Genomic DNA, 22,812 nt, shown 5'->3' with positions numbered 1-22,812 from the left:
GTTCCCTAAACCCGCACCGCTGGCACAGCACGGAACACGTTCCCAGCGTTCAGCAAGTCTGGGCTGACTAATTAATTGATGTAGGGCTCCTTCACCTTTGTGCACCTCTGTACTTAAAACACTGTTCTCGAGGGTGTCTAAACACACTTAGAAAGAGCTGCTCTGGTTTTAAATGATATATAAAGTCTCTAGGAAAGCAACTGCTCTAGATTCATCATCTCTTAAGAGCAGATGAGTAAGGTGACATTTTCCCGTTGCTAGTGAGAAGTGGCTTGGAACAAAAAGCTACTAACTTTTGGTTCAGAGTTATATTCACTCTAAAAATAAGTTATGCGGGGATCTCAGACATGACCCAGTCTTTAGATTTTTTATTAAGAGCACTGACAACACATTGGAATGTAAAGTTTAAGTATCAAAATTGAGGTTACATTATTTCCGAAAAGAAACCTCTACCTCTTCTGGCGACAGTGCTGGGAAGGAGACTGTCATAATCTCCTCGAGGACACAGCCTCCATCATCTTTCTATCCTCAGTCTTTGGCCAATATGTGGGACAGGGTAGGTCATTTATAACTGTTGAGGATTGAACACATCAGTTAGTCTGTCAGCACAGCTAAAAACCCACATTGTCATGAATTGGACATAACATGTTTCAGGGAGAAGGGTTGTCTAAAAAGTATTATTTATTCAGAGTAGAGTATTAAAACACAAACCCTATCACTAGCAAATCTACACTAAAAGGTCAAGAATGCACTGTCTTCGACATGTTAGGTATCTAAGACCATTTCATAAGGGTATTTGTGGCTAATGATTAAATATTTCTTAAGCTGGCGTTATTTTAACAAACAGGCGGATGCTAGCGTTGAATTTATAGAACCTAAAAAATTATCTTGAATAGGTATCAACAAGTTAGGAAAATTATTTACCTCATAAAACAGATATAATAAATGCACCTTAACCAAAATGCATGGCTTAAAGTGACAGTTTCTCTAGCATCTCTAAGGAGTGCTTTCTTGGTTACTCTTCAGTGTTTTAATAATATTCTTTTTTCTTCTACTTTTTAAAATTTTTGTGCTCAGTCATATATGTGACCCAGATATTCAAAGCCACCTTGCTAACGCTATGACAGCTATTGCATCCGTAAAACCGCTGCACAGTGTCTAAATCGGGAGCTGAATATGTTCTTCTACCTTTTATCGGCTCTAAAAAATGCAGAGCAAACATTATCTATTGTTAATTACCTGTAAAGTAGGGCTTTAGCCACTTCCCCTGTTTCTAAGAGCCCTGAAGTGAAACCTAAAAGAAGTCACCCATTGTTTTCAATTGTGCAAGGGCCAGGAGCAAACAGGGCTCAAATTGCAGCTCTGAAAGGCCACAGGAAATTGGCATACCACTAATCTGCACTCAACTATTCAAAGAAACAAAGCCTGCATTCCTGCTAAAAAACTCACCAGTAGAAACCCAAGGCAGATCTGTTCAGTAAGGACCACAGAATAAATCTGCAGAAATAAAAGTTTTAATTAGAGTGACATGAGACCTGGCTCTAGTTTCCTAGCTCTGAGAGTAACATGCATCATTTAGATTTCTACCTAGTCTTCCCAATTTTCCTCAAAATGAGCCTATGTAATTAGGATCCTTTCACTTAATAATTTGAGCAGGGTTGGGGTTGGAGGGGACAATATAATACAGGGCCAACTGTTCACTACTGATAGCTGAGTTATGATAAACTAGTATACTAAAATAATAAAAATCCAAAGTAATTTAAATTTGCTTTTGTGTATTTAAGCTAAATGCAACACTGTTGTTTCTAAACCATAGGAATGGAATGCAATAACAAATTGGCCAGATTATCTTTCAAACAGAACAGCGTAATTTATAATGAAACTTCCTATAAAATTCAGGTATGAAAATAGAGATTATTTTTTCAACTGGATCCTCCATCGTAGCAAAAGTCATGGGCAAAACACTGATGCCTTATCAGCTGGTATGGCATACCCACTTGTTCTTATATAGTGAGCATTGAAAAGACAGCAGAATGAACTAACAGAGTCAGGGAGGTTAGATTGTAGTCTTTATCAATAATGGGAAAATCATATTTCCTCCCTGGGTGAAACTTTCTTACAATAAAATTAGGCTAAAAACTTGGCCCCTCCTTAACTCACAAGTTTGTTGAAATATCAAAATTTCATAAACCTAGGTACTTACAACCATGTTGTGGGCAATATACAATTTGAGATATTACTGTATTTACTAACAATAATGCTTTGATTTGAATGACAACTTATATTCCATAGTATTATCATAGATCTAGCCCAAGAGCATTCAAAAGCATTTATTGCTATTGTACATTTGAAAAAAGGGATGTTTTGAAGAATTTTGTACCTGTGCCAACTTGGGCAAGAAGAGTAAACAATAGTTCAGTATCCAGGAGAAAGAGCATTAGCACCTAAAAGCTGAGATGGGCTCTGGCATTCTCCAAGATTCCCAAGTTAAGTCAACATTAGTTACTCTTAAGGATACTTTTGACTCTTAATGGAAAAGACCAAGTGGTTCGCATTATGAATAACTAAGAACCCATTAGTAAAATGGAGTAGGTAATTCCAGGCACTTCCATGTCAGGTCTATTTGGGGTGTTATAGAGAGGATCCATTACTATAGGGGTGAAAGGTAAGAGGATTCAATGACCTCTAATGCCTGTCTCCTCTAGTGCCAAAATTTTACTGCCCCAATTCTTAAAACTATTCTCTTCTGGAAACTTGAACATGATCAATGATATTACCAAAGTAACATCATTACAAAATTATGCAAGTAATTACATAATTTTTTAGAACTCTATTGACTAGTATATACAAGACTAAAATGGCTTAAAGTGGGTTACAGATCATATCAGAATATATATTTTATTAATATAGTAAATGCCTCTCTGGTGATAAAAACAAGAGCCAAATGTAGGTTTTTATGACTCAATTGTAAAATACAAGAAAAAATATCAATAAATATTTATTGAGTGCCTATTATGGGCAAAACACCTTTGGGGTACAGGTAAGTCGACAACATAATCCCAAAGAAGTACAATATAAAAGGAGAGACAAGACATAAACTTTAAAGAGTGGCATTAAATGCAACCCCAAAATATGCCACTTTAGCAGAAGGATTATTTTGAGCTAAAGGCATAAAAAAACAGCAGGTGCAAGAAGGGCACTCTGACCTCCCCTTTTCTTCCTGAAAGCAGGGATAAAGCTCTCATGTGAAAGATGCTCTCCGAGTATCAGAAGGAAAGGAATATTCTTAATACCAGAGATGGCGAGTGGAGGCCAAGAGAAATCTATACAAGCAGACCTTGTTAAAATAACTCCTAACTTCCGTTAGTCTCCCCATATATTTTGCCCACTTTTCCACCATTGTTTCTCTTTGTTCAACCTAGTATATAAACACTTAGGCCTAGCTACTTCTTTGAGTCTTCATTTTCCCATGGGGGCCCCCATGTACACGTAAAAATCTGCATGCTTTTCTTCTGTTAATCTATTTTATGCCAATTTAATTCTCAGGCCCAGCTGGAGAACTTAAGAAGGTAGAGGTAAAGTTTTGTCTCCTCTACAACATTAAAGAGTAAACATTAAAAATAACGAGCAGTTTACACAATGCTGTTACTGAAGAATTTCTAGGAAAGACTATTTTGGCATGATCCAATCAGAGAAGTTGGATTTAAACCTAGCCATAAAAGAATAGGATTAAAAAGGTAAAGTCCCTGAGGTCAGGATTTGAAGGTATGTTTCTGGGAAGAGTGAGTGAACAAAGTCCACTGGATAGAAGGTTTATGTTGCAGCAAAGCCGGGAGAAGGGTGAAAGGGCAGGTTGGGAGTCTGAAAGCACAGCCATGCATACCTAGTGCATGAGTTTTAACTTAATTCTATAGTTCATGTAAAGAGTGACTGCAGGAAAAGAGGACAGGGCAAGAGGGAGAGAGAAAACTTGAAGCTTCAAAAAGACATACAGTCTGATGAACTGGAAAAGATTAATTTTTAATATGCTTATTTGTTATGCAGTCATGCTGTAGGCCAGTAACATCATATGATAAATGACACAAATGTTTCCAAGTATAAATCATCATATTCCAACTGGGCAGCCACCAGCAGACACACATTTTCCATTGGGTCAAAAGGACCCAAAATTTTATTTGCACACAAAAATACAGTTCTCTGTTTTTCCCCCTTGAGAAACTGTCCCATAGGTAACATTTGAACGGCCCCCATCGTGAAATCACCGCCCTCTGCTCCGCACTGGCTGCGGTTGAGTTAGTCATTTGTTGTGCCATAGGAAGGAGGTGACAGTTACTGCTTGGATACGTTTGTAGGGCATAACCTCAAGGGAACTTCCTCACACTCTATAGTAGAAAGGAATAAATGTTTGTTTTGAAAGATAAGCATGGGTAAGTAGGAAAAAATGCTCAAGGGCAAATACTTTTGAAAAAAATGCTTTATGAAAGAATGTTGGGTTTTGTTTTTTTTCAAGAAAGGCAAGTTCAAGCAGACCATTTTTTTTTTCAAGAGTACTGCCTGCTTTTCTTCTTTCCAAAATTTGCTCGATTTTACAATCCATACAAAGCATATTTCCCCTAAGGATTAAGAGACTCCCCCCCCAAATAAAATTTTTACCCAAGAAATTAAGGGACCACGTGGTACCTATTTCAGGGCCAAGGAGAAAAAAAAAATCCCATTATCTACATAGGACTCAAAGAAATGTGGACTTTCACACTTGACTTTTTTTTACACTAAACTTTTGAAATCAAGCAATGCCAGCTTCCCTCAAATTCAAGTTATTCTGCTTTATAATGATCACTTCTCGAAAAAGCATTTCCAAGTCTCTACATGTGCCACATACCACTTATAAAATGCAGAAAAATTTTAACTCGATTATCATTTACAAGCATTTCAAACTACAAGAGAAAAAAATGACCAATTCAGATCCCAAAATTATTTTGTCCTTCATTTTATATAGCTTCTGCAAGAATTTGGATTTTACTGCATCAGCCTATTGTTATGATGTACTCTAATTAGGAAGTGTAAATTAAACTCCCAGGCTTCAAGTACAGACAAGGTCTCCATAACGGAAACAGTACAGGTCTTTTACAAGTAGTTTGCTTATCTTTTTCTCATTCAGCTGGTTCTCTTTCCTCTTAGCTGTTTATGCTTCAGTAAGTCATTTCATCTCTCTGGGGTTCAACTTTCTTTACTTTAAAATGAAGGAAAGGAACTAAGTATCATTTAAAGTCCTTCTCAGGTTTTATTTTCAGTGGCTTCAAACTACTCTATAATCCTAATTCTCAATCACCTAATACACACATTCGCCAACCACCCTCCTTCCCTTCTCCATCATCGCCACTATTCTGACTTTGACAAACAGGGAAAAATACAGGGAATAAGGAAAACCGTGACACTGAAGTTGTAAACATGTTTAAGATACTTCAATGATTCCAAATGTAAGGCTTGGCGGGGTGGGGGTATGTGTGCAGGGGGGATAGGGAGGTTGTTTTTAGACAATCAGGAGAAAATGGTTAGCTTGCTGAATTTTCTAATTCTGGAATTTGGCATGTATTTGTTCAGATACATAATTCACTTTTCTGAGTGATACACAATGAACTCTGTGGGGAGCTGGGGTGGAAGATAGAATTAATAATTTAGTTTCTGTTTGATTTTCAAAGCCTTTGACTCTCTTCTCTGCCTTCTTGCTTCCTGCCTTCAGTCCACTTCATTACTCATCAACTGTTCTGGGAGATACATGGTCTAAGGGGAAAAAAAAGATTCTAAATCTGCACAATTAGTAGAACGTTCAGTGTGGAAAATTTTGGTCTCCTTAAACCTTGCATTTATACAAATGTTCTATCTGCCTTATATTACCAGAGATGAGCTGATCTAGCGCTGAGTCACTTAGATTCCTCCTCCCTCGTCTTCCTCGGCCAAGCATCCCAAATCCATCGCTTCCTCTCAGGCTCCATTGTCCCTGTTACACTCATCACTTTGGCCATCATATTAACCATCTAGCTGGTCTACCTCTTCCACTCTAGGCTATCCTCCAGTGCTACCTGAAGAATCTGTAACTCTAATACAGTCATGTCACTCTCCTGTTGATAATCTGTCCTGTCTGTGACTCTATCACCCATAGGCTAGAGCTCAAACTTTTTCACATGACCTTCACACTTTCCATGACTGGCTCCTATCCTTCCCACAGGCACCTTACCTTCCAAACATACTAAATTACTTGCAATTTTCCATCATGCCATGATCCTTCCCACTAACATGCCTTTGTACTTGTCTGAAATGCTTTTCTCTCCCTTGTCTAACTGATGAATTACTACTCATCTTTCATGTCTTCTCTGTGAAGCCTTCCCTGACTTGCAAAGCAGATGTGGCTGCCTCCTCCCAGAGTGCTTCCATAGCCCCAGTAACCAACTCATATAATAGCACCAATCACTTCTGAATTACTAGTCAAAGACGGCGATCCCTAGCACCTAAAATACTGTTGTCAAATAAGTGATTAAATGGTTGACAGAGCCAAGCAATTCTTATTTTCTCTCAAAATTTCCAATATTGTTGACTTTAGAAACAGTATCAAAAACCTTGCAAAAACAAAAATTCAGTTTGGTCACTAATCTCAGCATCTTTCCTTTCTCTGAAGCCTGTAAGAATAAATCTAGCAAGGCAATCAACAACAAATACTTATTGAGGTCCTACTCTATTGTAACAAGCACTGTTCTAGGTTACAGGACAGCAAGAAGTTAAACTGATACCTTTTAGTTTCATCTTCATTTTCTTCATCCTCGCTAACTGAATTGTGTTTCTGGTACTAAAGGGCAAAAGCCCAAAATGGCCAAAAGCAGATACAATGAGGAAATTATAAGTAATTCCAAGAGCAGGTTTGTAAACCACAAAGTAACCAGTTGGAACTCCACATACTCTGTAAATAACTCTGACACCAGCCGTTTTCTTTATAAAGATAGACCTCTCCACATTTGGAGTAGAAGGCAGATTCTGGGTGGCCCAGAAGAATAAAATGTACTTCTGTTAAGGAAGCAAATTGACTCATAGCTTCTACTGCAAATCTGCAACATGCAAACTCTGTGAAATAGACAGGACTAAGGTCTTGGACCCAGTTCTTTCACTCTCTGAAGTGCCTCTAAAGCGCACAAAAGCTTAAAGAAGAGAATGTGAAAAGCAGAAGGTCTTTGGCTCTGTGTATTATTTTGATTGAATTGACAGGTCAATCAATTTTCATTAAGATACTTTCTTTAGGGCCGGCTCCGTGGCTTAGCAGTTAAGTGCGCGCACTCCGCTGCTGGCGGCCCGGGTTCAGATCCCGGGCGCGCACTGACGCACCATTTCTCCGGCCATGCTGAGGCCGCGTCCCACGTGCATCAACTAGAGGGATGTGCAGCTATGACATACAACTATCTACTGGGGGCTTTGGGGGGAAAAAAATAAATAAATAAAATCTTTTAAAAAAAAGATACTTTCTTTATTCAATAACAGATTTTGTTAACAGACCATTTTGTGCCATAAATGGAGCACATCCCATTTGAAGTTAATTCTACTCCACTAGTTCATTCCTTATTAAGAAATCTTACATTTTTACCATATCTTAATTAATTACTTAGTTACAATCCATTAGCTTAAAAACAAGTTCAAGTATCTAAAAACATCCTTTCCAAATATAAACACAAGCTTCTAAATTTTCCTCTCCACCTCTACCTCTGGCTTTTTTTTTTTTTTTCTGGTGAGGAAGTTTGTCCCTGAGCTAACATCTGTTGCCAATCTTCCTCTTTTTGCTTGAGGAAGATTGTCCCTGAGCTAACATCTGTGCCCATCTTCCTCTATTTTTTTTTTATATGTGGGAGGCCGCCACAGCATAGCTTGATGAGCAGTGTGTAGGTCTGCACCCGGGATCCGAACCCACAAACCCCAGGCCGCCGAAGCAGAGCACGTGAACTTAACCACTACGCCACTGGGCCGGCCCCTACCTCTGGCATTTTAATACCTAAATTAACAACTCTTCTAACACATTGGCCTCTGGTTTTTCTCCTCCTCTTCATCCTTAACTCCAAAAGTCTCTTCTCTACCTCAGCTACCCATCAGCACAGAGAAACCCCAGATTTCCTCAACATTTAAAAATGGCCTGTCTTCTAAGATCATGACGAAAATTCTCCTGTCCTCAGCTGTCTACCTTTCCTATTTCTGCACTCTCCACAAACCTGCGTTTCATCCTCATTGAATTCATCCAATTCTTCTGGCCAGTCACCTCAACAAATACTCTGACTACTGCCCTAAAATTCCTGACCTCTTTGAAATTCACCATTTTTTACTGGCCCCGGGTAACACTTATTCTCTCCCTTAACTGTCCTTCTGACCTCATGCAAGGAATGTCTAGATAAAATCTGAAAATCATGTAATGGTCCACAAAATATTCCCCATTCAACGGGAGCTGAGCTCTCTGCACTGCTCTTCACTTCATCAGCTGTTGTTGACTACAAATTAGCATCCCCATATCTAGCCATTCTAGAAGTCTGCTCTCAAGACGAGGGTTCAGTCCCTGAGGTGTCTTAGCTATCGATCAACAGAAGACCATCCTCTACTTACCAAAGTCAGGCTGCCTTTCTACAGCTTCCCTCTTCTCTCTCTTAAAATTCCATTTTATCTTTTTCTTCCTTCTCCTCTTTTATTCTTTATTCTGGGAGAATAAAGTTCTTGCCAAGGTTAACTTGCCCCTTTGTGCTCCCTCTTCTAGCTCCTCGGCCCTCCTGCAGAATTGTGTTCCTGCAGCTTTTCCTCTGCCCCATCTCTCTTTCTCAATTACCCTTGCTTTCTTTCCACAAAAAGGCTCAGGTTTCTGTTATTCTAAAAATCCTCCTCAGCTGACGGGCCGGCCCAGTGGCGCAAGCAGTTAAGTGCGCGCGCTCTGCTGCTGCGGCCCGGGGTTCGCAGGTTCGGATCCTGGGCGCGCACCGACGCACAGCTTGTCAAGCCACGCTGTGGCGGTGTCCCATATAAAGTGGAGGAAGATGGGCACGGATGGTAGCCTGGAGCCAGTCTTCCTCAGCAAAAAAAAGAGGAGGATTGGCAGATGTTAGTACAGGGCTGATCTCACAAAAAAAAAAAAAAAAAATCCTCCTCAGCTGTTGCCTGCCTCTAGTTACTTTCCTATCATCTCAAAATTTCTAGAATGAATAGTCTAAAGTTGTTACCTGCATGTACTCACCACCCACTCATTTCCTAATCCCATGCAATCTGATTTTTATCACCACAATTTCACCTCAGTACCACCCACCAAATTTAGTTGGGAGTCTCCCCAGCTTTTGACATTTAATTACTAATTTCCATCTTGAATGTCTCCTTTAGATTCTAAACCATACCAACCTCTTGGTGCCTATGCTTCTTCGACCACTTCTCTTATCTATTAGCTCTATGTCCTCCCTCTGCCCCCTAAATGTAGTTAGACATGTTCCTCAAGGTTTCTGTCCCTAGCCTGCTTTTAATTCCACTCTTGCCTGTAGGGATCTGTGCTAGAGATTCACTGTCACCCTCATGTGGATGACAGGCCATCACTTACCTCTCCTAAATTCTACACGTTTTTCTCAATGACATGCCTGCAACTTACCTGCACTTCAAGAGTTTTTCCCAGTAGATCTCATAACTTTTCCCACCCCACATGCCTCCTAAACTAATTCCACCCATTTCTTGTAACAGAACTACCGTTTGCCTATTCACGTAGGTAAATCCAAAACCTCAGTACCACTTTCAATTCCTTCCATCTCAATCCCACATACAATGACTGCAAAGTCCTATGGATTTTCCATTTGCAATATTTCTCACATCAACCTCTTCTCTCCATTCCTACTAATCTCCAAGCTAGTTTCAACTCTTAATACCTCTGGCTTTCTTTTTCTAAATTGGCCTCCTCTCTATCTTACTATCTGTCATTTTAATCTCCCACAATTCCCTGCACATACCCATAATCTAACTCAGAGGCTCTTGACTGTGGTTGTGCCTAAGAACCATCTGGGGTGCTTTTAAGACAAACCAAAGCCCCTGGGCCCTCCCCACCTAGAGTTTCTGATGTAACTGGCCTGGGGTGAGGTTTAGGCGCACACTATTTATTGTTTGTTAGTGTTGTTTTTTACTCTCAGGTGATTTTAATGTACAGCTAAAGTTGAGAACCACTGCTAGTCAAACTGGAATTCAGTTTTCTCAGACACACACCTTGTTTTCTTACGTCAAATTTATTCGGCTAGTTTTGCCCTCTGTGGCACTTATTTCTGCACCTGGGACTACCATTAGTGCATTGTGCTTTAACAAATCCCTCCTAACCTAATACTTTCGTTCAAACTGTCTTCCTCCCCAAACCAACCTCTCCTTCCTTCCAACCATTTACTACATGTACATATGCAGCAAGTAGGCTTTTATAAAGTTTGTTTTATTTTGGCAAATGGATCACAACTTTAGGTAAGTAACGTCTCTGCACCTGGCTTTCTCATCTCTAAATTAAAGAAGATGGATTAGATGACCTCTTAAGTTTCCTTCTAGCACCAAAATTACGATTCTATGATTTTTATCAAAACATGCTCTTGGAATACTGGTGAATGATGGAAGCTTCTAGTATATTTTCTCAAATCACCCAGTTCAAAACAGTTCTATGATGGTTTTTGCAATTAAAATTATTACCATATCTAGTATGATTCGACTATCTGACAGATAACGCCAATCTTTTTTAATAGTGCAAAGTAGAACATTTAAATCTGCTTTTTAAGCACTGTAATCCTAATGCAAAACAGAATAACGTTAAGGACCATCATACAAGTTCTTACATCTAGATGCCGAGTTACTATTACCTTTTACAAACCGATTAAATCAACTTGCTCTACTATTAACATAGAAACCTGGCCAGAGACGCACACATGCTGTTTTCAAATGAAGTTGTTAACTTTAACAGCAACATCTGAAAAATAATCACAGCAATGAAGTCATTTGCTACTTATTCCTGTTAGCTAAGTGCAAATAATATATTCAGAAAAACATTCCATTTCCTAAATTATAGTCAAAAATGTAAATTCTTCTGGTAAAGAGAACGGAATGGTAGAGGCTAACATGCAGCACAAAGGTACTGGGCTTGCTACGAGGAAAATTCTGCATCAGATGAAGGAGTCCTGGCTCTACTCTAGCCATCATGAACAGCTTATCTTAAACCAGGCCTCTGTTTCTACATCCTCAAAACGAAGACATCGAGCTAAAAAAGCAGTTCCAAAATTGCCTGATAAAATCACCTAAGAAGCATTTTAAAAATATAGAATACCAAGCTTCTCCCCGGAGAGTCGTCTGATAGAGTAGGTCTGAGCAATGATATAGACTTTTGAATTTTTAACAACCATATATGACCTCTTTGTTTTCATATATGGTTGAAAAACCTTAAGCAAGATATACTCTGAGATCTAGCTCTAGAATTCTTCTGCATGCAGAGTACTGTGCATAGTAGGTGTTCAATAAATGGAGCAAAATGGCTGAGTAATGGTCTGAGAGAATATTAGAAGACTTAATAACATGTCAATTAAGTACATGGCTATTTTGATTAAATTTAATCAGTGAAATAATAGAAAAAACAGTCCTCAACTGTCAATTGGCCAAAAGGAGGATTTCAAGTTTTGTTTTCAAGATGTTTAAAGACACCAACTCTCTCTTGCAATTAAATTATATACATATGGGGGGAGGTGGGGTAGAGTTTAAGATGAGAACTGTCTAGATATTTTTGTTTCAATATTTCAGATGTTTCAAAAAGGAGTTGCACTTTTTTGTTAAAGAGCTATACATAAAAACTGCCATGAAATACACCACACTATAAAAGAAGGAAAGATTTAGGAAAAGGAGACAATTTCAAAAATTAAATCAACTTTCTGGAAATGAATCCTCTGAGTGTGGTGCCAATATCAATTTTAGGGTAAAAACATGACTAGTTTTCAACTCACTTCCTTTCCTGTTTTTTAATTTTATTTTTCTTAGTAATAACTGGAATGTTCTATGGTTTGGATTTTGAAAACCATGCAATAATTATAACAGACTATAATTTAAGGCTTCACCTTAGGCTTCACAAAAAGAAGCATATCTACTTTTTCACATTTCATTTTTCTGCTAAGTTACATTTTATAATTTTATAAACTCTGTTGACAGGAAACCACTCAATTACAGAAATCCTGTATTGGTTTTTATTCACAAATTATCAAAAACTTCTCTGAAATGAAAAAATTGGCAGTCAGATAATATGCTGGAAAGGAACCATTTAATAAAAATATTCATTCTGTCAAGCTGTAGTAGTGGAGGGACAGGTACAAAATTGTGGAATAAAAAGCAAAGAAGTTTGGCCCGTCTATTTGGCATGTTATTTCTCATTTAGCATAGCAAATAAATGACAGTGGTGTTCTAAGAAATGTCAGCTTTGCTGAACTGATGCTTTCAAAGCCTCAGCAATGTAAAATGACAATCAGTATTATTCAAAAGCCTAGGATGCATGAGCACTTATGAGGACACACCCCACTATTTTTTCCTTCTAGGTTTAAACCATCACAAAGGAGGAAGTTTTGAATCAGTGTTTAAGCTTTGCCACCTGACAAGCCTGTTACAGGTCTGAACCTCGAACCTATTGTTACTTCCAAACATGGGCCTGACATTACGCCAGAGTACATATAGAGCCCTAGCAGCAGTAGACCACCATCTTAATATTTAATTTTAATGTATCCTGCATATAGCCAGAAGTTAAAACTCCATAGCAGACGTCATTCTCATAAAAGTTATAAATTTCTTTCAATAAAAGCTTCAGCTTCTTAGTCTGGTTATTAAAGCTACAGACAGCTCTTACACCAACTCCTAATTACACCAAGGGTCTGAATAATAGAAAAAAATTAGTATTTTGAGGGAGTCTGTGTTTATACACTTCATTAAGGAGGCAAATCGCAACAAAATACTCAATATTCAGGGACCAGTGATAACATAACTTGAGTACAGAGGAAATAAGTTCACATTTTGAAATACTGTAGGTTATGAAATAGCCTCCAAAACACAAATATTCATTTAAAAAAATGCTCCTGCTTTCAGAGCCTACAGAAAATATTTGATTATATCAAATGTCACAATACCAACTAATAGGTTTAGTGGCTTGATGGGAAAGCATTAAAACAAGTTTCTATCACTTATGCCTTGTCCAATTAAAACAAAACCAAACCCTATTTACAAAGAACACTCCCAAAACTAGTAGCCAAATCATCTAAGAGCTAATGACCTCAACAAAAAGCTGGATAAGAGATTTGATAGCCTAAATCCAGGGTTTCAATTATGTCAACATCTTATTCTCAAATGCAGATAATTATTCAGGTTTGACACATCACTTAGGCATAGGGAGTTAGAGAAACTGAGTACGAGGATTCACATGAACAAAATTTTATCAGACCCAAAGATTCTAGCTCTGCAGTAGTTTCAGCAGACTAAAAAGTAATTTCCTTTTTCTATAGTATGAAGTTTCAGGCCCTCAGATTTCTTATTCCACAGGACATGGAGAATTGTAATTTGATCAGGCCACATTAAAGACTTATTAAAGGAAATGAAAAGGTAGGGACAGAAATGTTTGTAAAACATCTCCCCGATAATGTGAACTATCCCCGTGGTGCACTCTAACTCCCAAGTTTTATTAAAGTGACAGTGCCAGAGACTCCTAGCATGCCTCCAGAACTAAGTTCTTTAAGTTTTGCCGATGAAGACTAATTTCTGATTAACTCAAGAGAGTAAAGATAAACATTTTAAAAAACTTATAGATATGTACCATTCCAAGAAACTATAATATACACAAAACTTCTTGCTTACCAAATAGCCAAAGTAGGGAGTAACTGTTAGTATTAATTACAAAAAAATTTCCACTTTATAAAGTGATTCACTTGGGCATTGGTTGAAAGAGAATTTGAATTACAAAATTTTGATTAATGCATTTTCCAGGAAAGATCTAGTTCAAAATTTGAGCTCATCTGTGTCTAGATTCGGTATCTTAAGGGAAAGTAGTAAAATGGGTGTGCATGAAAAAAGAGTCAAATCAAATGACAAAAATCACCATAATAGTACAGGCTAATAAATGAAGCAATCAAGAGACAGTTTCATTAATTAATATATTTTCTGCATTATAGTTAACATATGTACTTTCTTCGTGTCACCTTATTTTCCATTACGTATTGATATTTTGTTATATTCAGACATGAGTACATTTCAACAGTCTTTTGCAATAAATATCATAAAATAATAGAGATTCGCATAATAAATATTCTTTACAATAAAAAAGTTTAACAGACTTTTGTCTTAAAAATAGTCAGAATTCAACTTTGTGATTTATACATAAAATATACAAAAAGCACCACAATTTGTGGTTAAGGCAATGAAAACACAGAAAAGATTAGAATTACTGAGCTGTTAACTAACCAAGGCGCCAAAAGGACCACTAAGGAGCCAAGATCACTTTAGGCAGCATAGTTCTGTGACACCTACACACGGATCAGCTATAAATATCAACTTCAGTTATCCAAGTGCCCTTGATGGCAAGAGAAATTTGGTGAAAAGCGTGGGGTGTGGAAGGAAGGTAGTTGAATCCTTCACAAATATGAAAGCTAGAATAAGGATGAGCAAGATACAACCAATATATCTCCAATGTGAAGATTTACATTGTAAAGCAAATCTAATATTACATAGGAAAAAAAAAATACCTGGCATCTCTAGAATAAGATAATGCCAAAACTGAGGGGAGAGAATTTTGAGGGGCAAAAAGGAGAGGGCAGTGGTTAAAGGAAAGTTTTTATGTTATAACAAAAATACATCCCCCATGCTACTTAAGGGTCCAATGCTTTGAAGACAGCCCTAGCTGGAGAGAGATTTAATACATAGCTTATTTAAGCAATTAAACGGTTGCTTCTTTAAAAACCAATTTCCCTGCTCCCAAAGCACACAATCAAACACAGCTCTAAATCACTGTAGAATGGGTATGTGTGGGGTTATGTTCATGTGCACAACTTTGGAAAGTTGCTTGCAGAACAAGAAGGCTACACAAAAGCCCTCTGGCTCTCACTCAATTACCCTCTCGAGTGGATAGCAGAGGCTCTTGTCATAAGTGGGAGCCAGGTGCAGTCTCACAGTCCGCTATTACTGAAGATCATCCGTTAAAGAATAAAATCCATGAGTCAAACCTTGGGAACAGGGAAGAGAAGGCGGGAAACAGGGAAAAACTATAAAGAAAATAAAACCGGTAGCTAATAGAATCTTTTTGAACAGCCACAGCTTGAAAGCTAGAGGTTCAGGAGGTCCAACCCACCTCCAGAAATCATGATGGTTTACCCTGACCCCGTGAGGGGCAGCTCTCCAGCTTACAATAGACAGTGTTGGAGTTCTTACATCTGCACCCTGGGCGATGGATCCAGTCATAACAGCCCCTGCACAGCTTCAGGCATCCCTTAGCAGGAGGATAACAGAGCAAGCAAGGCAAAAATAGAGACATGGCTCCCATACACAGGTACCTAGAGCAGCAGTGTGACTGTGAACAGGAGCAAGGATTATCCGAGTAAGAATCCCCTTCATCGTCATTGGAGCAGTGGTAGAAGATGCCCTTGACTAAGCACATGCAGGTTCCATACTCCACCATGCTCTCAGCAGAGCAGAGGCACTGCCGGTTGCAGGCCAAACAGGATGGCAGGGTCCTGGGAGCTGTGCATTCTCCACACTTGCACTTGCCACACTGTTCACAAATGAACTTGTGCCGTGTCAGGTCCTCTTTCAAGGAACCCTTCAAGTCATCCACAATCAGTTGCTTGGGCTGGGTCCGGACTGCCCTTTCAGACCTATGACCAGGGACTGGTCTGTTCGGTGGTGACCTTCCTAAAAGTCCCTGTTCAGAAGAGGCACTGCTGTTGCTCCCAGAACTGGCTGCACTTCCAGTGCTGGTGGATCTGCTCAAAATGGGGCCCCTGGCATTATTTGAGAGTCCTGCATGTCCCAGGTGGCTTGTAGGTCTATGCTCATAGTTGTTATTCACATTAATTGGTATGATTTCATGAGTCCTTTCATGCTTTTCTTGTCTTGGTGCTGTTCGAGGAGCAGGTCTTTTCACCACTGACGGCCCTTCTGTGTATTCATTGCTGCCTCTGATGGCCTTGATCTGGTCTAGGGACAAAATAGCAGCAGGCTGAATCTCTCTCTCGTAGTCTAACCTCTGCCGGCCTTCCAACGCAGGCTGCTGGATTGCAACTAATGAACCGCCACTGCCATGTTGATTTTGGGGATCCATGTGTAGTGGTCTCGAATTCTGGCAATCAGTGGAAACCTGGCATGCATCTGAAATCCTAAAAGGAAATCAAAAATGAAAAAAACAGAGAGAGAGAGAGAAAATAAATGACAGGAAGCATGTATTGGGGGAAAAATCCTGTCAAGTCACAAATTGCCTAAACCACCTGGTAATGATCTCCTTCATCAGTAGATTACAATGATGCTGGGGTCCTGGCCAGAGTCCAATTCCAAGAGAGGCTGAGGACCACATCATAGAAGAAGAATGTAAGCAAGAGACCCAATGCCATAAAAATTAGAAGTTTTTTCAACTTCTAAAAAGCAGAATCAAGAAGTAATGCCTTCCTGTTTATGAATCTAACAAATAATTAAAATGGAGTATGCCCTCTAGGGAATATTAAGCATAAGCACTGGAATAGTTCTATCTAAAGAAGGCTCAGTATCAGGTCATCGGTGTTTTCCATAAAGGAAAATATCCACTTTTAAAAAATTAAGAATGGCTTTGGTGCTGATGCCTTTTTGTTATCTGTTTGCTGTTAAAAGAATTGGATTAATGACGAGGAAATTAGTCAAGGTATATACTTCACGCACTAAAAAAAAAAAAATCCAAGAAATTTCAAAGTAAAATGGAATCTCAAAATAAGTGGTCATTTTCAGTGGAAAACAGGATTTTAATGATAGCTCATTATCAATCTATAAAATGCAAAAACGAATATAGATGAATACAACAGTTCTTGGTATTTAATAGCCACTAAAGCACGCACACAAAACTCAATGTACAGTTCTGTGAATGTTAGATTATTTGCATTTGAAATCATGAAAGGGTTTTTTAAAGTTTAAATAAGGGCTCAATCACATAACGAGGTAACTTTCATGCACAAATAAGTGTTAGGCCTTTAAAGCAGTATGGGGAAATCCTGGCCATTTTAATTATCTGTATTTCCTCTGATTTAAAAATCCTGTATTTACATGACAGATCTTGATTTTCAAAAGCACTGCCAACTCTGAATCAATGTGCGTCTTGTAATAAAATAAGTACAGCAGTATCCTAATAAAAATAGGCACTTGTTTTTCCATACCAATAGTACATTATTTCTAATTTATAACATCTTCTTCATAAAACAAAATACCAAACATAAAAAGGTTTCCATTTTCAGTCAATGGTAAACTAGAATATTTTTCACACAAATTCCTTCCAAAGATTAGATTCAATTCAAGAATTTAAAGAAAAAAATGCCCATTCTCCACTACCCCTTGAGCTAAAAAACACCAGCTTAAGGAATAAAGCAGAAAGAAGACCATTTCACCTATTAACTAAACTGAAGGTCCCTAGACTTTGTCTTATATGTTAACTTCTTGGAGATCCCCTCCCTCATTCTCTCAACTCAGATCTCCCAAATTTCTACTTTATTCTAACTTCCCTGCACAATAATGAGGAGAAACACATTCATAACCTGCTGGGTTTAGTCCTGGAGTCCTTAAGGACTGTTAAAAATATTGCATCGTTATTCTGCGCAATATCACTCCTCCTTGCAAAGAACTTTTTTAACCCGGTGCTTTGAAGGCAAAGAGGATCTAAAAGTCCTAAGTCAGATTCTAGCCGAAAGAAAAAACCGTGGAGAAGGGTTTGAAGAGCGTAGTAAAAACACCAGGCTCAACTTGAATCGGAGTTGGAAATGAGAGCTGTAACAAAGTGCATGCTGGCTGGGAATTCGATTACCAGATAAAAAGAAAAAGCAAAGAAAACGAGCCACCTCTGATCGGAAGCAAAGCCCCTTTGCACGCAGTGACAGTCCTTGAGCTCTCCCCAAACCCGCTCACACGCTCTCGGCAAACTGTTTTCCCCCCAGAAAACACGAATCCAATACCTTTTCGGACAATCCCATCACATCCTAAGGATCACCGTGGATTTCCAGAACATTTTTGCATATCCCACCAAGTTTTCCTACAACCATGAAGAGCCTTCGGAGCTAACGCAGGCGCCAAAAGCAAGCCCCGGCCATGGAAGGGTACGAATAAATATCTGTCCCTACTTTCAAGGAGAAGCCGGATTCCTAAAGAGCCGGGGGGAAGCGGGCCGGGGCAGCCGAGCCGCGCCGCCACATCGCGCGCTCCGACGGTGGCGCTGCGCCCTCTGCAAGCCGAGCGGGGAGCGGCGGGGAATAAATAGTGGCGGAGAGGAAGGAAAAGGAAAAAGTTATGAATGAAAACAAGTTCTCTCTCGCGCGCGCGGGCGGGCGGGCGGAGGGAGGAGGCTGAGGTTACCATGACCTCAGGGGGGCGGACTTCCCCCGTTAAAGCGGCAGTGCCCTCGCCCCTCGCCGGGCCACCGCTCTCGCAACGAGGAGAGCGCTGCAGCGGCGGGGGCGCGGACTCATTCTGTGCAGGGGCTTCCAGCAAATGCCGGGGCTGCGCCCCTGCACACACGCGCGCACACACATGCACACACGGCCCTCCCCGGTCCCCCGTCCGCAGGAGACTCCTCCACTGAAAGCTCGCCTTTGGCACGAGCCGAGAAGCTCCCGGGGCCCTCCGGGGAACACCCGAAACCTCCTTGAGTCTACCTTTCGCGTGGAGGGTCCCCCGGGAGGACAAGCGCGCCAGGAACTGGGGACCCTGCGTCGCCGTCCTCCGCGGTGGCGGCAGGTCCCCTCCCCGCTAAACCAGCCGGAGCGCCCCGGGCCGAGGGGGTCGCCCCTCCCCTTCCCGCGCCGCCCCCCGCGCCCGCACCTGCCGCGCCGAGCAGCCCCGCCCGCGTCCCCCCCCCCCCCCGCGGGCCCAGGCGGCCCCGCCACTCACCTAGGCCGAAGCGGGGGCGCGGAGCCGAGCCGTGCAACCCGGCCGAGGTCCCGGTGCGGGCGGCGGCGTGCAGGCGCCGCATCAACCGCGGCGGGGAGGACGAGGAGGCATGGCCCGAGCTGCGGCGAGTCGGCCCGCGGCCTCCCCAGCGCCGGCAGGAGCGCTCGGCACGGCCCCCTTCCGGCGGCGGCGGACAGCTCTCCCAGACGCGGGGCGGCCGGCGCACACCGCTCACGGCTCAGGAAGCTCCAGCGCCCGGCCTTCCTCCCGCAGCCCCCTGCCCAGAGCCAGCAGCAGAATCCCCCGCGGGCGGGCTCTCCGAGTCGCTCGGGACAGCGGCGAGAAGAGTGCGTGCCGGGCCGCCGACGGGCGCGCGGTGCTCGGACGAGAGGGCTTCCCGGGCTCAGCTCGCTCCTCGCGGGGAAGGACGGAGGGCGGCCTCCGGAGGAGGGAAAGTCCACGGCGCGGACGCTCGAGACTCGCGGCGCCCGGGACGGGGCTCGAACCGGCGTCCGCGGACCGGGGGCACACGCCTGCGAGGCCGCGGCCGCCGCTCTCCGGGGGTCGGGGGGTGGGAGTTTTTTACCCGCTCTTTTAGGGGTGGTGGTGAAAGGAGCGAGGTTTAGGGGTGCTTCTCAGAGGAAGAGGCGGGGCGTCGTGGCTGGGCCCCCGCGCAGGTCGAGGCACGCTGGCGATCCCGCACGCTGCGCCAGTTGGGGCACGGCGTCCCCGGGAACTCAGGTCTTGGCGGTCAGCCTCTCCCGGGCAGCGCGCGCTCCCAGTCCTCCGACCCTCCGGGTCCACGGCGGAAATGCCTGCTGCAGAGGAGCAGAGACAAAAACACGTTAATTTCCCTTTCTTTCCAGGCACTTGGACACGTCGCGCGCTCGGTCGCCCGGGCGGAGAGTGGAGCGGGGCGGGCCACTCGCCAGCTCGCCCGCTGCCCGCAGCCATGTGCTGGCTGTTGCTGCTGCCCGTGATTGACAGGCCGGCGCACAGTCGGCGTGTCAGCAGCGAACCAAAGTAACATGCAGTCTTGCACGTTTTTGCCGAAGTGCTTTTGCCCCTTGGAATGCCTAGGAGTTCAAACAACGTTCAAGCAGCGCCTCTGCACATTGGAAATCAATACACAGAGACGGGAAATTCAGGTTTTAAACAATTGCTTCGCTCGGGATTCGGTCGCCAACAATGCCTAAACAAACATGCATTTGGTCCACCCACCGAGCCCCTCTTCGGCATAAACCACCCTGTTTTTCACACATCCGACTGTTTCAGATTTTAAACTTGTTACTGTTCGGAAAAGTAAAAAAAAAAAAAATTGAAAGGGACCTGCTTTTTCTTTTAGCGGTAGCATTTACTTTTAAAAGCAGTCGTTTTAGCAGTGGGAATGCTACTGGTAATTTGAAATGCAACCAGTAATCTTAGATCTAAAGCGAGTTCAAAGAAATGTTCGGTTCCGTGCAACATTTCTCACCTAATCTTTCCTGAAATGTCTATGGAAGGAAAGGAAGGAAACGGTTCTTACCTAACGCAAAGATTGGAAATTGCTTTTCAGGCACATTTACAGCGACTGTAGCTGTTCCTTATCCAAGGCAGGGAGCTCTGTCTGCTGCTATCACTCTGCAAACCACTGCGTGCCTTACAGAGCGATCCCACTCCAGCGCCGCAGAATTTCAGCTCCTAGCCTCCACCTCCACCTCCGCTCGGAGACACGCCTCCAGTGATATCATGTGTCAATCACACGGGCTGCCTGAAAACCTGGAACAGGATTTCCCCAACAGTCGTTTCCTCTTTCGTTTATGTGTACCAACTGGGAAATGTTGCCCTGTATGGTCGTTGTAATAAACATCCTCTAAAAATTTGAGATTGCTCTGAAAATCCTGCAAATGTAGTTTGTCTTAAAAGAATACCTTTAAATTTAGTTATCAATCTCAGTAAAAGGATTGGTGGTCTCGGCCCTTAAAGTTGAATTAGAAAATAATTTTAAAGAATAAAAGAAGATTTTAAAAACTGGTATGCCAAGCTATCACTTATGATCAGCTGGAGAGAAAATGTATAATGATATTAAAAAGACGATGATGGAACATTACAGTTCCTACGTAAAGCAAATTCAGAATATGCGAAATCTCGAAGTTCAAAAGGTGGCACCCCTTACTGCAAATGTCCTGTTACATCATGTCATAAAGGTGAAATTTCCTGCTGTAGATTTTTAAATAATTGCTCTCTCGGTTTGTGATATAATCCCCCAAAATCAATAAAATGAAAAAAAATCCTAAATTCCTCCAATTTTGTAATATGTTTGTATAATTTTGCAAAAAATAAAAAAAAATTATTTTTTAAAATCATCTAAAAGGCAATTAATTAAAATAGAAATAACTTGCCAAGAAGTTTTAATTCTTAATCATATATAATGTCGCTGAAAAAGACGAGCATTTTAATCAGTAGGAATCTTGCTTTTTGTGTCCTTACAAACTATGGGATTTTAGACGTTTATTATCAAAATCATGTACTTCATGCTGCAATGAGGAAAATTTTATGTGAAATTTAAGGTTCTAGAGAGACTTTTGAAAGATACCTAAAACCCCAAAACATACAATAAATGGGAAGGAAATATTTTTTCCAGGTACTACATAGCAGAAGTATCTTACAGTCTTTGGCAAAGTAAAGCAAACAAAACAAAACTCCAGAATCTAAATCTTACATAAATTTGAGTATGGAAATTTTCAGTTCAAAGTAATTTTTTTAATCTCCTTCTACAACTGCAAGTGATTCTGTTGAATTTTTTTTTTCTATACTAGACTTTCAAATGTTTGAGTACTTTAAAAATTTAGAGTTGTATTTGGAATTAGCTCTGAAGAACCTAGGGCATTGTTACGACCATCAACAACGAAAAGAAAGCATCAATAGAAAATAACAGAACAAGAAATGAAGACATAAGCTACATATCACTCTTAATATTATAAATTGTATTAAAACAGGCTGTTTAAAACCATAAACTCAACTTTATTGTATATATTTTCTATTTTTTTCATCTATCTCATATTTTGGGATGTAATGAACCTTAACCAATGATGGATAGGTTTTTTGACCATTATTAATGGATTTGGAATAGTCAAATCAGAAATAGAAGATCATATCGGAGTCACTTAACTGGTTCTTCAAAATTGTCTTCTCAGCTATCACCACAATTTTGGGATGAGAGGTCACTTCACCAATGTGATAAAACCAGGAGAGGGAGCACTGAACATTCCACTTCCATAAATCTTACAAAAATTTATTTGAAAGATTTCTATTACAAATAAACTTCAAACTATTTCAACCACAGATATATTAAGTTATAATTTGCATGAGATTAAGTATTTTTAAATTACAACAATAAATAAAATCCATGAAATTTTATCTATAACACCATCATCATGGGTCATGTTCTATTTAGAAATCAAATATTATGCTGCACAAAGCTGACCAATGACCCTTTACATCATTTAGCACTGAAATATATCAATGTGGTTTGCTCTAAATGTTGCATTACAAATAAGTATGAGTATAGCCTTGCCACCCTGGATCTAGAAGAGATTTAAAACCTGCTTCTCCATTTGATTGCCTGCAACTGTAAGACTTTGTAGAAATTCTAGATTTTTAGCTTAAAATAGAGATTGTTCTTTACTTAGT

At 40.8% G+C, this 22,812-nt stretch overlaps 1 protein-coding gene across 6 annotated transcripts; it reads right to left on the bottom strand.

The window, feature by feature from the left end:
* Positions 1 to 14,167: 14,167 nt before the first annotated feature.
* Positions 14,168 to 20,787, bottom strand: SPRY1 (sprouty RTK signaling antagonist 1). 6 transcript variants are annotated; one of them, XM_058550017.1, is made up of 4 exons: positions 20,666 to 20,787; positions 19,141 to 19,958; positions 16,509 to 16,581; positions 14,168 to 16,400 (listed from the first exon to the last, which is right to left on the bottom strand). In XM_058550017.1, exons 2-4 carry the CDS (start codon positions 19,220 to 19,222, stop codon positions 15,386 to 15,388), a joined length of 1,170 nt encoding a protein of 389 aa, XP_058406000.1. In that variant the 5' UTR covers positions 19,223 to 19,958; positions 20,666 to 20,787; the 3' UTR covers positions 14,168 to 15,385. The 6 variants fall into 6 exon arrangements, with proteins under 6 accessions (XP_058406000.1, XP_058406001.1, XP_058406005.1 ...); XM_058550018.1 differs by lacking the exons at positions 19,141 to 19,958; positions 20,666 to 20,787 and adding an exon at positions 18,210 to 18,368; XM_058550022.1 differs by lacking the exons at positions 16,509 to 16,581; positions 19,141 to 19,958.
* Between the last annotated feature and the right edge of the window lie 2,025 nt (positions 20,788 to 22,812).

The sequence above is a fragment of the Diceros bicornis genome, chromosome 11, assembly GCF_020826845.1.
Source record: "Diceros bicornis minor isolate mBicDic1 chromosome 11, mDicBic1.mat.cur, whole genome shotgun sequence".
Lineage (NCBI taxonomy): Eukaryota > Metazoa > Chordata > Mammalia > Perissodactyla > Rhinocerotidae > Diceros > Diceros bicornis.
This window is presented reverse-complemented; position numbering and strand designations above follow the sequence as displayed.

Bases quoted from the DNA above. Each gene is read 5' to 3' on its own strand.
- SPRY1 (XM_058550017.1), bottom strand. From the start codon at position 19,222: ATGCGGCGCCTGCACGCCGCCGCCCGCACCGGGACCTCGGCCGGGTTG. The intron at 16,582-19,140 runs GTGAGTGGCGGG...TGTGGTCCTCAG, and splicing joins GCGCCCCCGCTTCGGCCTAG to CCTCTCTTGGAATTGGACTC. The intron at 16,401-16,508 runs GTGGTTTAGGCA...ATTTCCTTTTAG, and splicing joins ATGAAGGAGATCATTACCAG to GATTTCAGATGCATGCCAGG.